This window comes from Urocampus carinirostris, chromosome 7, assembly GCF_059441175.1.
Source record: "Urocampus carinirostris isolate Australia breed hairy pipefish chromosome 7, RoL_Ucar_1.0, whole genome shotgun sequence".
Classification (NCBI taxonomy): domain Eukaryota; kingdom Metazoa; phylum Chordata; class Actinopteri; order Syngnathiformes; family Syngnathidae; genus Urocampus; species Urocampus carinirostris.
The window spans coordinates 24,566,209-24,580,822 of record NC_142355.1 but is presented as its reverse complement, the minus strand read 5'-3'; the positions used below and the strand labels follow the sequence as shown (position 1 = coordinate 24,580,822).

At 39.0% G+C, this 14,614-nt stretch overlaps 1 protein-coding gene across 1 annotated transcript in view; it reads left to right on the top strand.

The window, feature by feature from the left end:
- The window catches only part of vwf (von Willebrand factor), a 67,517-nt gene extending 52,915 nt beyond the window's left edge, over positions 1 to 14,602 (top strand). The window contains exons 42-53 of the mRNA XM_088340281.1: positions 1,882 to 1,986; positions 2,069 to 2,274; positions 3,310 to 3,459; positions 5,144 to 5,254; positions 5,320 to 5,500; positions 10,088 to 10,128; positions 10,230 to 10,346; positions 10,451 to 10,549; positions 12,599 to 12,727; positions 12,817 to 12,856; positions 12,935 to 13,032; positions 14,350 to 14,602. Of these exons, the coding sequence (XP_088196407.1) occupies positions 1,882 to 1,986; positions 2,069 to 2,274; positions 3,310 to 3,459; positions 5,144 to 5,254; positions 5,320 to 5,500; positions 10,088 to 10,128; positions 10,230 to 10,346; positions 10,451 to 10,549; positions 12,599 to 12,727; positions 12,817 to 12,856; positions 12,935 to 13,032; positions 14,350 to 14,535 (1,463 nt within the window). The 3' untranslated portion in view covers positions 14,536 to 14,602. The remainder of the gene's footprint in view (positions 1 to 1,881; positions 1,987 to 2,068; positions 2,275 to 3,309; positions 3,460 to 5,143; positions 5,255 to 5,319; positions 5,501 to 10,087; positions 10,129 to 10,229; positions 10,347 to 10,450; positions 10,550 to 12,598; positions 12,728 to 12,816; positions 12,857 to 12,934; positions 13,033 to 14,349) is intronic.
- Positions 14,603 to 14,614: the final 12 nt, after the last annotated feature.

Below are 14,614 nucleotides of genomic sequence, written 5' to 3'. Positions count from 1 at the left end.
ATTTTGCTCCTCTCCAGCCTTTCTCCAGACTCTGGCGCCTTGACTTCCAAATGAAATGCAAAACTTGCTTTCGTCTGAAAAGAGGACTTTGGACCACTCTGCAACTGTCCAGTGCTTCTTCTCCATAGCCCAAGTCAGACGCTTCTTCCGTTGTCTTGAGTTCAGAAGTGGCTTGACCATGGGAATACGGCTATTGTAGCCCATTTCCCGGACACGTCTGTGAACTGTGGCTTTTGATACCTGGACTCCAGCTTCAGCCCACTGTCTTTGAAGCTCCCCCAAATTCTGGAAGCGGCTCTTCTTCACAATTTTGTTAAGGCTGCGGTCATCTCTCTTGGTTGTGCAGCGTTTCCGGCCACATTTTTCCCTTCCAACAGACTTTTTGTGGATATGCTTTGAAACTGCACTCTGTGAACAGCCTGCTCTTTGAGAAATTTCTTTTTGTGTCTTACCCTCCTGATGGAGGGTATCAATGATGGTCCTCTGGACAGCAGTCAGATCAGCAGTCCTTCCCATACTTGTGATTTAGTTTACTGAACCAGGCTGAGTGTTTTTAAGGCTCAGGAAACCTCGCAAGGTGTTTCGAGTTATTTAGATGATTCAGGTGATTAGTTGAATAGCCTACTTGTATACTTTTTCATGATATTCTAATATTTTGAGATAGGATTTTTGAGTTTTCTTAAGCTGTAAGCCAAATTCAGCAATATTAAAATAATAAAAGGCTTGAAATAGTTCAGTTGATGTGTAATGAATCCAGAATGTATGACATTTTTGTTTTTTTAATTGCATTACAGAAAATAAAGAACTTTATCACAATATTCTAATTTTCTGAGACAGTCCAGTATATATATATATATCATCTCATCTCATAAGCTACACCGCTTATCCTTAGTAGGGTCGCAGGGGTGCTGGAGCCCATCCCAGCAATCATCGGGCAGTGGGCAAGTGGGCAGGGGAGACACCCTGAACTGGTTGTCAGCCAATCGCAAGGCACACGGGGACAGACAACTCACCCGCTCATTCACACCTAGGGACAATTTGGACCGGCCAATTCACCTGAAATGCATGTTTTTGGAATGTGGGAGGAAACCGGAGTGCCCGGAGGAAACCCACGCAAGCATGGGGAGAACATACAAACTCCGCACAGGAAGTCTGGAGTTGGAGTTGAACCCACGCAGGAGGTTCCCAAGACATGAACTGTGCCGCTAACCACCGTGCCGCCGTGCTGCCCATATATACATATATATATATATATATATATATATATATATATATATATATATATATATATATATATATATATATATATATATATATATATATATATATACATATATATATATATATGTGTGTGTGTTGACCACCTTAAAAGTGACCTCAGAATTGCGGCACAGTTCTGAAGTCATAAGATCGAACCTCCTTGTCCCTAGGTGTGAATGAGCGAGCAAATTGTCTGTCTGGGCCAGCTCTTTGGCGCCCTCTAGGGCTACCTGTTGCTTTTTCTAAAATGTTTGATAATAGAAAATGTAATTGTTTCTGTAGGATGACAAACATGACACAAATATTCTTAAAGTTTTCCAATGAATATACATGGTGTTTTTATGATTATACCTATTTACATATGTAAACATATACACATGTATAAAGCTTTTATTTCTTTGTGGCTCCAAACATATGTTTGTTTATTTGGTACAATATGGCTCTTTTAAAATTTTAGGTTGCCAACCCCAGCTCTGGGCAAATAGTAGGACCTTTCTGAGCTCTGACTTTAATCGAAAATGGACTGTCACGGGGTGATTTAATGGCAAATTTCCACCAATAGGGACCCCCCTTTAAGCCAAAAAAACTCATATATTACGTTTGTCTTCTTTGACCTTTCAGTGTGTGATCTTTCAAGCTGCATTGTTCCCAAGCCTCCCCACTGTGAAGATGGTGAGGCACTGGTTCTGAAAAACCCAGGACAATGTCAAGCTATCCACGAATGCGGTAAGATGTAACAACAAACCTTTCGTCACGTACCCGTACATTCTTTGACTTTGACGTGGCTCCATATTTTTGGACCACCCAGTTTGCAAGAAGGAGGACTGTGCACTCCTTCCTATTCCGGTTTGCAGCACCAATCGCCAACTGACAGTCAAAAAGACAAAGTGCTGTGATGTGTTTGAGTGCTCGTGTAGCTGCCAAAATTCTACCCGCACTTGCCCACCAGGCTTCATAACAGCCTCCAAGACTGACGACTGCAGTTGCACTGAGATAAGATGCATACCGGACAAGGTTAGTATTTTATAATGATACTTTTTATGCTCACATTTGTCACAGTTACTGTACTACATTCCAATAGATGATACATTGAAACAATACACATACAAACACAATGACCGATGATAATTCAACTTCATTATTGAACTATACAATATGTTGTATCATGTGACATTTATTAGAATACCCTTTTTCTAACATTGCATTTGTGGCATTGGAAAATCACACTTAATTTGACCTATTTTTTGTCACTTGCTGTCAACCAAGAATGACCTCTCAGGTCCTCAGGGTTCAAGTACATATCAATCCTGGATCACCAATTTTTTTTTTAGTTTATCTTGACATTCTCAAGCTGAGATGTCAGCGAAAGAGGTAATGGCCACCTGATCCCAATGGACAAAAATGAGCTGATTGCGCTTCTTATTTTAATTTTACTAGAACAATAACTCTGAAAACAGAGTTAAACAAAGATCTGAATCATTAAAAATAAATCTTTAATGGCTGACTGATGGCATATAATTGTGTTCCTTTTAGGTTTTATGTTCCAAAACAAAAAAAAGAGTATTATATAAGACCGTTTTTTCACATCTTAATGAATAAGTTAAACAACAAGTTAAATAAAGTCAATTATTTTAAATCACAATTAAAAAATACCAAAAATGACAGAAACTGTACTTTGCCATAGGTTCTGCAAGTAGGACAAATGTTTTGTTTAACAAGAAAAATAGTTTGAATACACTGTAGTGAAACATGCAAAATTTTTAAATATCAGTACATAAAAATGAGTAAAAATAACAGAAATAGGACATTCCTACCATTGGGGCAAGATTTGTATTTGACTAGCAAGAAAATTGGCTTCAGTAAAATCCCTAACTAAAATATTTAAATATAAAAAACTGTAAAAACTATAACTCACATTTAAAAATAAGGATTCAAAATGTTCTGCCAATATTGCAAGACTTTTCATTTTACAGTATGTGAAACTTAACTACATTATTGTTTCATATTCTTGGATATTGTATATTGTTTTTCATTTATGCTTTTCAACAGGTGTGTGTTGTAGGTGACATGGTGCATGCAGTGGGCAGCAAGTGGGATGAGGGATGCCAAAAGTGCACTTGCAGCTCTCTACAGGACAAAAACACATCACTGCACATTGCTCGATGTGATACGCCAGTGTGCCAACGCAACTGCCCGCTGGTATGACAAACAAAATACCTTATTTGATTCACTTTAGTCTTAGTAATAGAGGATTTGCTGGACAAAAATAAATACTGAAAATTGCGGACTACACACTGCTACTCTTTTTCTGCAGCTTACAATACGACACACATTTTTTTTGCGATATGGATGCTGGCTTAGGTCGCATGCCGGGCCTTAACGCGGATCTCGGCACGAAGCACCCCATGTGGGATGCCTAGTAGCTGGTTTACAACTGGTGCTAACCAGGGGGATCCGACTGTTTAATTAAAACAGAGTATCGCAGGTGATGACGCAATGTGATTTCTGCCAAGTGCTCTGAATGTCAAAGTGAAGAGATTCAATGAAGCACAGGTAAACGGCGGGAGTGAAGATAAGTTTCTTCGGTAGCCAAATGCCTCGTAATCCAATCAGTGACCCGCATGAATTGATGAACAAGATTTCCACTCTCCCTATGGAGTAATAATGCGATCTTGGCAAAATCAGCAGAAAAATGTCTAGCTGAAAAAAGTAATAGTAATGAAAACACAGTCAAATCAAGTCAAGTCAAGTCAAATTTATTTATATAGCCCTTAATCACAAAAATGTCTCAAAGGACTGCACAGGATTACAGTTACAAAATTACACAATTACCTGATCTTAAACCAGCATGCGGGCAAGGAAATTCTGACTACTCTATTACTAAGACTAAAGTGAATCAGTGATGAAAACACTATGTGGACTGTGCCAATCTCAATCAACTAGCGCTCTAGTCAATATTAATTGAATAGGCATTAAAATGTGCACACAAGTTTGACTAAAACTTTTTCAAAACAAAACTTAATGTGCTGTACTGACTAAAATTCAGAAGCCTGATATTTTTATGTAGTAGTCGCAGTACTTGGTCTCATCTCCATCACTCTGTCACGTACGCAAGGGATGGGAGAGCTTAAGATCAGTCGTATGGCTCAGCATGTGTACAGGCTGTAGTGAATGAACGGGCTTCTGAATTTTAGTCATTACAGTACATTGGGTTTTGTTTTGAGAACTTATTTGTCCCACTCTTGCATTTATTTTAATGGCAATTTTGATTTTGATGGTTTAAAGTTAATTAATATTGACTGTGCAAGTTTTTTAAGATTGACACTCCACAAACAAGTGTTTCAATCATGGCTAGATGTTTTACCTTTCTCTTCGAGACATTTCCCTGTTTATTTTTTTTTAAATGTAAGAAATGGGCGTGTGGATGAGTGAATGAGGCGACCTAGTGGGTCACCTCCTCCGGCACCTACCAGCTGGTTTGGAACTATTGCAGACCAGGGAAATTATTAATTAATTTTTAAATGTAATTGATAAAATGAAAAATAGCATCGCGGGGGCCAGCAAAGGGTGCAGAAGCGATGTGATTTCTTCCTAGTGCTCTGAATGTCAAAGTTTTACTTTTCTCTACCAGACAATCCCCCGATGATCTTTTTGAAATGCATGAGATTGACATGTGAAGGAGTTCCTAATATGGCTGTTTAAGCCTGCAGCGAAAATTCGGTGCAGCTTGCACAAAAACAAGGTTGAGTTTCTTCCTTAAAATGTGCCCATGTAGCTTTTTTTCAGGTGCACTCTGTAGTCCGGAAATTATATAAATTTAGCGTGTTTAAGTGACGTCCAGTGAATTACTGAAACCAACTAACAAAGTTGCAATACAACACAGGGTTCAACATACACTCAATCCACCGGAGAATGCTGCGGGAAGTGCCGAGCAACTAGCTGTGTGGAATCAGAATCCAGAGGAGACGCGTTGATCGGAGGAACGCTGAGACAGGTTGACCATGCAAACGCCATAAATATGACCCAGCCATTTCCGATTCATTCCATTTGTCTCCGTAGGTCGGGGAGGAGTGGCGATCTTCTCACGACAAATGTGTCATCTCCAAGTGCGTGAGAGTGAAGGATGAGGTGTTCATCTCTATGACAAACATCAGCTGCTCCGGGATGGAAACGCCATCCTGCCCGTTAGGCTCTGAGTTACGCTGCGATACGCAGGACTGCTGCCCCCACTGCCAATGTGGTAAACAGCACACTTGTTTTTTGATGAGCTAATTTTGTGCGAGTCACACACTAAGAGTCCCGTGTTGTACCATTGCACTAAATCTTTCTTCTTCTCCTAGAAGTGGTAATGCACCAGTAGGTAATTAAACCATTACAATCCAAAATCTAATTTAGCTATATGTTGCGCAACAAGAGTTGCTTACTAGTTAAAATGTTACATTTTGGGATTCATGTTGTGTAATCCGTATTTGACTCTTGGGGGAAGTTTATTATTATTATTCAGGGTATTGAATTTTGTATAGCAGAAAGGGTAAGAGAAGTGCCAGTATATCACCACTAGATGACCTTCACAGGTCAGAGAAGGGTGCTTGGGCCAAGTCTCACGGGACCTCTCGTGATTTAGTGAGACTTGCTCAATAAATGATCCTTAATGCCAACAATTAAATTGTGTATTGTGAGACTGACATTTATCATCTATTTTGCAGATGAGATGTATATACTGGGAACACACTTACTGTGGGGATGATGATATGTGAAAATATGTATGTAAAGGTTGTTTGTGATGCCTGTAAACTTTACAGAAAGTGAAATAGTAAGAGTGAGTCCTCCATTAACATAAGCAACAAATAGGGCCTTGGGTGGTTATATGCTATCTTATGCTGGGCTTGGTTAAGAGTGTTCTGTGGTGTAAATATTGTGATACCAAATAACATGAGGTGAAATGTTTTGGAAGGTACAGTTATGGTCAGTGTTCCCTCTAAGCTGCGCGCGTGCGCAATTGCGCACTGCTTGCACATTCTCAGCGCACAAGAAAATCTAGCTAGCGCACAAAAATAAGGGCTCAAAAATACTAATTAAGAAGCAAATTAAGTCAAAGTTACAGTGCATGAAGGTAAAAATTCACGGGTTCCCCTAACGTTGCGTACTAAATGCGGTATTTTGAAGTTGAGTAAAGTTAGTACAGTCTGTCGAGAACCGGCTTCTTCGGCTCGGCTCACTAAAAGGAACCGGCTCCTTCGGGTCCTAAACGGCTCTTCAGGTTGTTTTTGCTTCTTTAATCCCAACATGACCAAATATTATGTAAAATTATGCACAAAATAAGTTAAAAGAAGGGGGGAATAGAACCAAAAAAATACCAAAATGAAAAAGTAGTGAAAAGCTGAGAAAAAAAAGAAACAAAAGGAAGAGATAAAAAGAACGACAATTTTTTTAAAAAGCCAGAAAAATATAAAAGAAAGAAATGTAAGAAAAAAGTAAATAGAGAACAAAAAGTAACAGCTCAGAAAAAATAAACACAATGAGATTTTTTTTAAAGGAATTTAGAAAGGAGTAAAAAAAAAAAAACACGGAAAAAAGAAGAAAAAGTTTGTGTTGCATTCAAATAATTTCCAATTATATCAAGTGAATCTTGTTGCCAACATTGTACTTCCACTAAAAAATGTGATTAAGTACAGTTCTGTATCTTACAACCGACTAAATAAGCCCCCAAAAATGTTAATATTATGCGACCAGATATGTCAGGAAATAAAAAGAAATGGATATCTTGTGAAAGAATTGTAAGAACAAACGATGTCTGTCAAGTTTTGGACAATTTATTATCTTGCCACACTTGGGATTATGGTTGCTCACTGTTGTTTCAAGCGTTGCTCATCAACTTTGTGTGAACGCTCAGACCCGTGGAAAATTAGAGGGAACATTGGTTATGGTGATTTGTTAATTGATTCTTGAATAGTACCAATTGATGATTTTTTATTTAGATGTTAAAGGGACCTCACGTGACTTAGTGAGACTTGCTCAATAAATGTACTTAATGCCAACAATTAAACGTGTCGTGCAAGACTGACATTTACCATCTATTTTGCAGATCAGGTAAAACAACAAAAAGACAGAAAACATTAAACAAATGTGTAACACCAGCTGGAGCTAGCCCGTCCACCTGGATCCCATTAGATCGAGGATGAAGAATTCTTCTTTATTCCTTAAAGCAGGGGTGTCAAACTCATTTTAACTCGGGGGCCACACAATAGAACAAACATTCTGTCGGGGGCCGGACTAGTAGATTAAAGAGAAAGAAAAAGAGATAAGGAAATAAGAGAAAGAGGGAGGGAGAAGGAGAGAGGGCGGGACAAAGAAAGAAAAAGAGAGAGAGGGAGAGAGCGTGAGAAACAAAAGATAAAAAGTCGTGAGAGATGGGGAAAAAAAGGGAGAGGAAGAAAGAAATCCAAAGAGAAATAGAAAGACAGAAGGAGAGAAAAGAGAAAAGAAAGTGCGAAGGGTATGAAAAGAGAAAGAGAAAAGAGAGAAAAGGAAAAAAGGAAGTTAGGGCAAAAGAGGCTAAAAGACACGGAGAGAGAGAGAGAGAGAGAGAGAGAGAGAGAGAAAGAGAGAGAAAAAGAGAGAGAGAAAAAAAAAAAAAGAGAGAGAGAGAGAGAGAGAGAGAGAGAGAGAGAGAGAGAGAGAGAGAGAGAGAGAGAGAGAAATACATGTACAGCGTCTTTGTGAGAGGCACCTGGCTTTGGCAACATCAAGTTGACATATTTCAGCCTGCAGGTTGTTTTTCTCTTGCGCTTCTCTAAGTGTTGTCTCACGGGCCGGATTCAATCCTTTAGCGGGCCTGATCTGGCCCGCGGGCCGCCTGTTTGACACCTGTGCCTTAAAGGGACATTGTGTAATATTTAGCGCATCCTAGTGGTAAATAAACAACATCTTTCATTCAGTAAAAAAGGCAAAATGCATAAACTATCATGCCAATGTTAATTTTATTAAAGAAAAGTCATAGGTCGAGAAATGTGTTTACCACTTAGGTCTCCGCCATATTTGTCAGACATCCAGCTGTCACGCTGTGCTCTGTGGCACTGGCTCTCGCTTGCACCAGACAACATAATTATTACACACTGGGGCTTTAAATACTTAAAAGCAGGGGTCCCCAACCACCGGGCTGCGGACCGGTACCAGGCTGTGAGTAATTGGTAAGAAAGAATAACAAATTCCATTATTTTTCACCTATTTTTGTTTGCTGCTTTTCTGACTGAACTTGAAGCAGGGCTTTGTGGTGTTACGATTGAATTAAAATCATTGTGGTTCACAACAGCGCGGTGTCCTGTTGGGGAGTGCAACTGTCACGTCAGAAATCATCGTTCCCGCCCGCCGAGGGATAGAGAATGGTCTATTACAGTAATTTCCGTACTACAAATCGGCCCGGACTAAAGGTCCCATCAGCCCAAAAAGATATAATAAGGAAGGAAAAACATATACAAGTCTCACGGGAGAGTAAGTAGCACCCCGGCCAAACTATGACAAAAACTGCGACTTAGAGCGTGGTATATCATGCTAGAATGATTGTAAACAGACTTGCCGCGGTGGAAAAACTTGTGGCACAGAGACCACATAACACCAGAAAGCTTTGAGCGGGTTTGTTTATCTAGTGAGTTTATTTTTAGTTACTTTGCACGAGATTGACGTGATATTTTGTGCTAAACCTTACAATGGTGACCAGAATGTGTTGCGATTAACACATCCGTCTCACAGTTCAGAGGTCCCGGGTTCAATTCCAGTTACCAGCCTCCCTGTCTAGTGTTTGCATGTTCTCCCCGTGTGCTTGGGAAATACGTTTTCCTCCTACATTCCCAAAAATACGGTTACGATTGGCCCAGCACCCCAGTGGCCCTTGTGATAAGCGGTTCGGAAGATGAATAAAAATGATTTTGATGTGATTTTATTAGGACATCTAAATGCTCTACATGACTACACAGTGGATTTATGCTCATTATTATGATTGTTGATACTATCAAAACGTATTATTATTATTATTTATTTATTTATTTATTTTAGAAAAAAATCCAAAAATATTTAATGTCGTCCTTGGCCTGGACTGTGAAAATAATGTCAGAAAATGAACAGGTCTGTGGTACAAGAAAGGTTGGTGACCACTGCTTTAAAGTGCTACATGATTGAACAGTGTAAATAGTGAATTATGTTCAACTGGCAGTTACTTTTTTCACATATTTTTACCACATTTTAACTTTTTTTTACTAGAAAAGAAATGTAAAACAATTTGTAATATGAACAAATGACAAATCTGTGTCATTTATCTTATGTTAATTTTTCTTATTGCTTGCCATGTGATCCATAAAATGAATGTCAAAATAAGAAACATAACACAGATTTACTTAAAAAGATGCTTATTTTATTTGTTTCATTAACACCACCCCCTACTCACACACACACACACACACATTTTTACTGGGTTTTTTGACTTCAATAAATCCACCTCTTGATCATCTTGAATAAATAATATTTTTGAGAATTGATTTGGAATGGCAACTAGCTAACAAATTGAAGTTAAAGCATTACTGAACCACCATTTCTGAAGCAGTATGGAAACAAGGTCAAGAGATAAATTAATATCGTGGATGATATGCATACTCATTTAGAGTTTAAAAGATAAGCAAATAATGAACTTGGCATGAAAACCCAAAAAGCTCTTGTGTCAAAAAAGCCTTCAAAATGCAGTTTCACTGTTTTTCCAGTAGAGGCCGTACGCCTATCAAATTTTCTCGGCTTGACCTGACAATACAAATGATAATGTTTTCTTTCTCCCTCACAGCTGCTTTGGATGTCTGTGTCCTAAACCACACGCTCATTGGAGTAAGCATTTTTTTAATCAGTCCATCTTTATGCGTTTTACGGCTATCGTGGGAAATAATTTAAATATCATGTTAATTTTTTAAAAAATATTTTCATTCTAGGCAGGAGAGATGGTGATGGCAGATGCATGCACAAAATGTCATTGCATTGTAGAAAACGGCCTTATCAAGAAACATCGGCTCTCATGTAGCAGGACTACCTGTATCCCTTGTCCCATGGTATTTATTTTTCATGTCCCATATATTGTATTGTAATTGTAGAATGCAGACGTACTGTGCTGTTATGTGTATGTGCAAAAACTAACATGTGATGCTCAACACAGGGATATACACAGCAGACCGTGGAAGGGGCATGTTGTGGTCGCTGCGTTGCCACCACATGCTTTTTAAAACTGCCAGATGGGAGCCAAATGAGTCTGCAGGTAGGTACACATGTCAATAGTGTAGAGGTAAGGGGGCCTCATTTGTAACCCATTACGTTCAGGTCAGGCCTGGCTTCTCTTTAGATGACTTTTTTCTTTAGATAAATACGAAATGTTTATAAAGAGGTGTTAAAAAGACGTGAGTAGTTTTGGCCATGAGAGACTGCAGTCCGTAAAAAAAATAGAAGTCACCTCATCACAACACATGCTGTACTAAACTATAGCAGTGTCAATTCAAAGAACTCTCTTCTGTTTCTGTCTTTTATGTACATGTTATTCTTCTTCTCTGTCTCGCTGCCTCTGTCTCTCTTAAAGTGCCGCGCTACATTCTTAAGGACGTACTGCTACTGTGGTTTATGGCCCAATTTTCAAACTCAAATTGACGGACAACCCTAAAATATTTCTGTCACTGATGGAAAGTTCCAGGTTAATGTAGCCTCTGCACACACAGAAATATAAAAGATGTAAATGTTTATACAGTCTTGTTTAACTTTCATTACATAAGACAGGCTTTAATTTGTTACCATCTCTCCTCCTAAGTCCTCACGAATAAAATGTGAAATTTCGGATTTGCTTCTGCTCAGTCCTGCAAATCAAATTAGCTCTAAAACTTGCAAGCCTGGGTCGAGTATTTTTTCATGCCCAATCTTACCTCTATGCTCGTGTCGTATTATTCTTTCCATGGATTTAACACTATTGAAATATATATTTTCAGACCAATCAACCTCTTCGCAAAAGTCTATACAACGAAATACTGAGCTAAAAAATATGCCATTTTTGGTAATTATTTTTGGTCCTAGTAATTCTTAGCAATATATTGTTTTGAATTTGCTTTTCCTTATTAATTCTAATCCTTTAATTTTACAATATTTTAACTTTCTACGTAACATCAACATTAAAAAGTGATATTTTTTTTTAATCATACCACTTTTTTCAACTTGTTTTTCTTGAAATCAAAAATTCCTAAACATTACAACAACAGCAACAAACATTACTAGAAAAATCAATTGGAATATAGTATCTATCCCTCCATTATCTGCACCCCTTATCCTCAGTAGGGTCGCGGGTGTGCTGGAGCCCATCCCAGCTATCTTCGGGCAGTGGGCAGGGGACACCCTGAACTGGTTGCCAGCCAGTCGCAGGGCACACAGAGACAGACAATTCACACGCTCATTCACACCTAGGGATAATTTGGACCGGCCAATTAACCTGACATGCATTTTTTTGGAATGTGGGAGGAAATCGGAGTGCCCGGAGGAAACCACGCATGCACGGGGAGAACATGCAAACTCCACACAGGAAGGTTCGATCTCATGACCTCAGAACTGTGCCGCACACACGCTAGCTAACCACTGCGCCGCTGTGCGTAGAATATAGTAAAATAAGGAAAATTAAAAAAAAAAAAAAAAAGAAATAAAGTAAAGATTATCATAAAATGTAAATCACATTTTTTATATTACTGTACTTAAAAACAACTTATTTTAGTAAAATACAATGCTTATTTAAAGCCATGCCGTACTGTTTTTTATGATTTATGTTTATTGGTTTTCTTGTGAAAAAAAAAAGAATCCCTAATCCTTGTACTTTTTTCACATTACTAATAAAATCAATTTTAGTATAATAAAATAAATCAAAAGACAAATATCAAAAACAAATCCAAAGAGTCCTTATTCTTTATTTTGTATTTGCGCCTATATGCTCTTATCATACTGTTATCAGAGCTGTTTTAGACTTGGTTCAAGGAGAGGGAGCTGGAGGTAGTGCTAGAAAGTGACCCAGCAGGTTATATTTCTATATCAGTGTAGCATGAAAATGGTGAAAGTAAGGAAAGGCCTTCTTCTTGTGAAGTCCAGACACCAACCCAAACCCCAAAAAGATGATATAAGAAGTTTGTTTGAATGCGTATAAGACATGCAAGCATTATAAACAGGCTTACTAAGGTTGCAATTATGACTTTAAGCCAGGAGTGGGTTAAAGAAAAGTTTCAAATTCCGTACTGCTCCTTTCAGACTTAATCGACTGATACCCCTTATTATTCTATACCTTTAGGTGAACGCAACAAAGGTGGTGGGCTGCGATCAGTACGTTTGTGATGTCAACAGTGAAGGAGAAATGACCCTGAAGATCCATACTTCCACCTGCCTGCCTTTTAACCGGCAGTTGTGCCTCCAACAGGGGGTGCGAGTGCCTCACACATCCCACTTGCCCATTCTAATGAACATAAAAGCATCAGCACTCTAACATAACATAATAACGTTTCTCCTCAGGGAACTGTGAACAAGATTGGAACAACATGCTGTGAGACGTGTGAGTCGTGGTCTTACTATTTACTTCATTTGTTGTAAGTCTGTTTTTTAAAGGAATGTGCATAACTTTGGTGAGAAGGCATAGAAGCAGGATGTCGGAGGACGGCTGGGACACTCAACTATATCAAAGTGGATGACTGCCAATCAGAGAAGCAGATGGAATTGCACTACTGTGAGGTAATGGGACCAAAGCCGTCACCAAACATCAGTCTTGGGGCATATCAAATGCAAGGGGCGGTGTGGGGGGGCGGACAGATTACAATTATTATTACACTCAACATTTATGTGCGTGGAACTAATGCACATCAAACATAATCGTCAGTACATCCAGCAACAACTTACATCAGGCTTCTTTATATAAGAAAAATAGACGTAAGAAATATAATAAATATTATAAAAACATGTAACGCCAGAAGTATCTCTCAAAGATAAAAAGCTACGCAGCGGATGCACTATGAAACAGTCCGGCAGTGATAAGCCTATCTATTATTACACCTGTCAGAGCCTCTGCATCACCTTTCTCGGATGTAGCCATTGCCAAAAGACGCTTACAGACAGTTTTTGTGAACAAAACACACAACTATGGATACATTTTCTTGGCCTATAGCAGTGCGTCAGTGCTTTTCAATTATTTTCTCTCATAATTATGTATACATTTTGAAAGATCAGGCTTTCAGTGGGAGGACACAAGCCCTTGTTGGTCCCCTCCTATAGTGTCAGGGTTCAATGAGACACCCGCTTGCTGTAGAATACAGACGCTGCCCTGCTTACGAACGAAATAGGTTCCGGACGATCGTTTGTAAGTATAATTTGTTTGTATGTTGCTTCAGTGCTATATTTTGTATGTTTAAGGTTTATATAAGTATGTTTAGGGCTTGTAGAGGTAACCTGTATTGTTTTGTTCTAAAAAATAAACATTTAAAAAAATAATATGCTCTATAAAGATAAATAAAGTTGAGTTCAACTTACTTTTGCATGATGCGCTTCAAAAGGTCCTCTTCCGTGGTAAAAAGTGGCCGAAAAAAAGTGTTACGACCATTTTCTCAACCGCATCAAGCTTTCTTATTGCACTTTTGTTTTAAAAGAAACCACTTGCCTCTTCTTTTCACTTTACACCAACCACGGGATGGATGCGCGAGATGTTAAACAATATAAAGTTCTTAGCGTGCTGTTGATATTATAGACATAGACAGTATAGAATGTTTACACACGAACTAGGTAGAGGAAGCGGATCGTTTTACTTCCGGGTGGATGCTGGGTGACCTACCACGGCACCACACGCCGCTAGCGGCAGAAAGAAGCACTACAGTAATGTCCTGTACTCGGAAAAAGGTGCACACAATACAAAATGTAATTTACAGCAATGTCCATATATTTTTCGACATCCCCCAAAAAATGTTCCTATCTACCGTTTTACGTAAGTCGAATGGTCGTAAGTAGGGGAGCGTCTGTAATGACTTCAAAACTAACTGGTCGTCTTTGTCTGTTTATCAGGGCAAATGTCGCAGTAAGTCCATGTACTCCCTGCAGAAGGCCGCGGTGGAACAGGATTGTGTGTGTTGCGCCGCCACGAAGACGGAGCCCGTCAGCGTTCCCGTCCTGTGCGCAAACGGAACCCGCAGCCACCACATTGTCCTGTCGGTTACTGCTTGCAATTGCGAAACCAAACATTGCACCTAAAAAACACCAGAGGTTAGCCAGTATACTTTGATGACCTCCTTGTCGGCATCCAAGAAGAATGTACTGAACTGTATTAAAC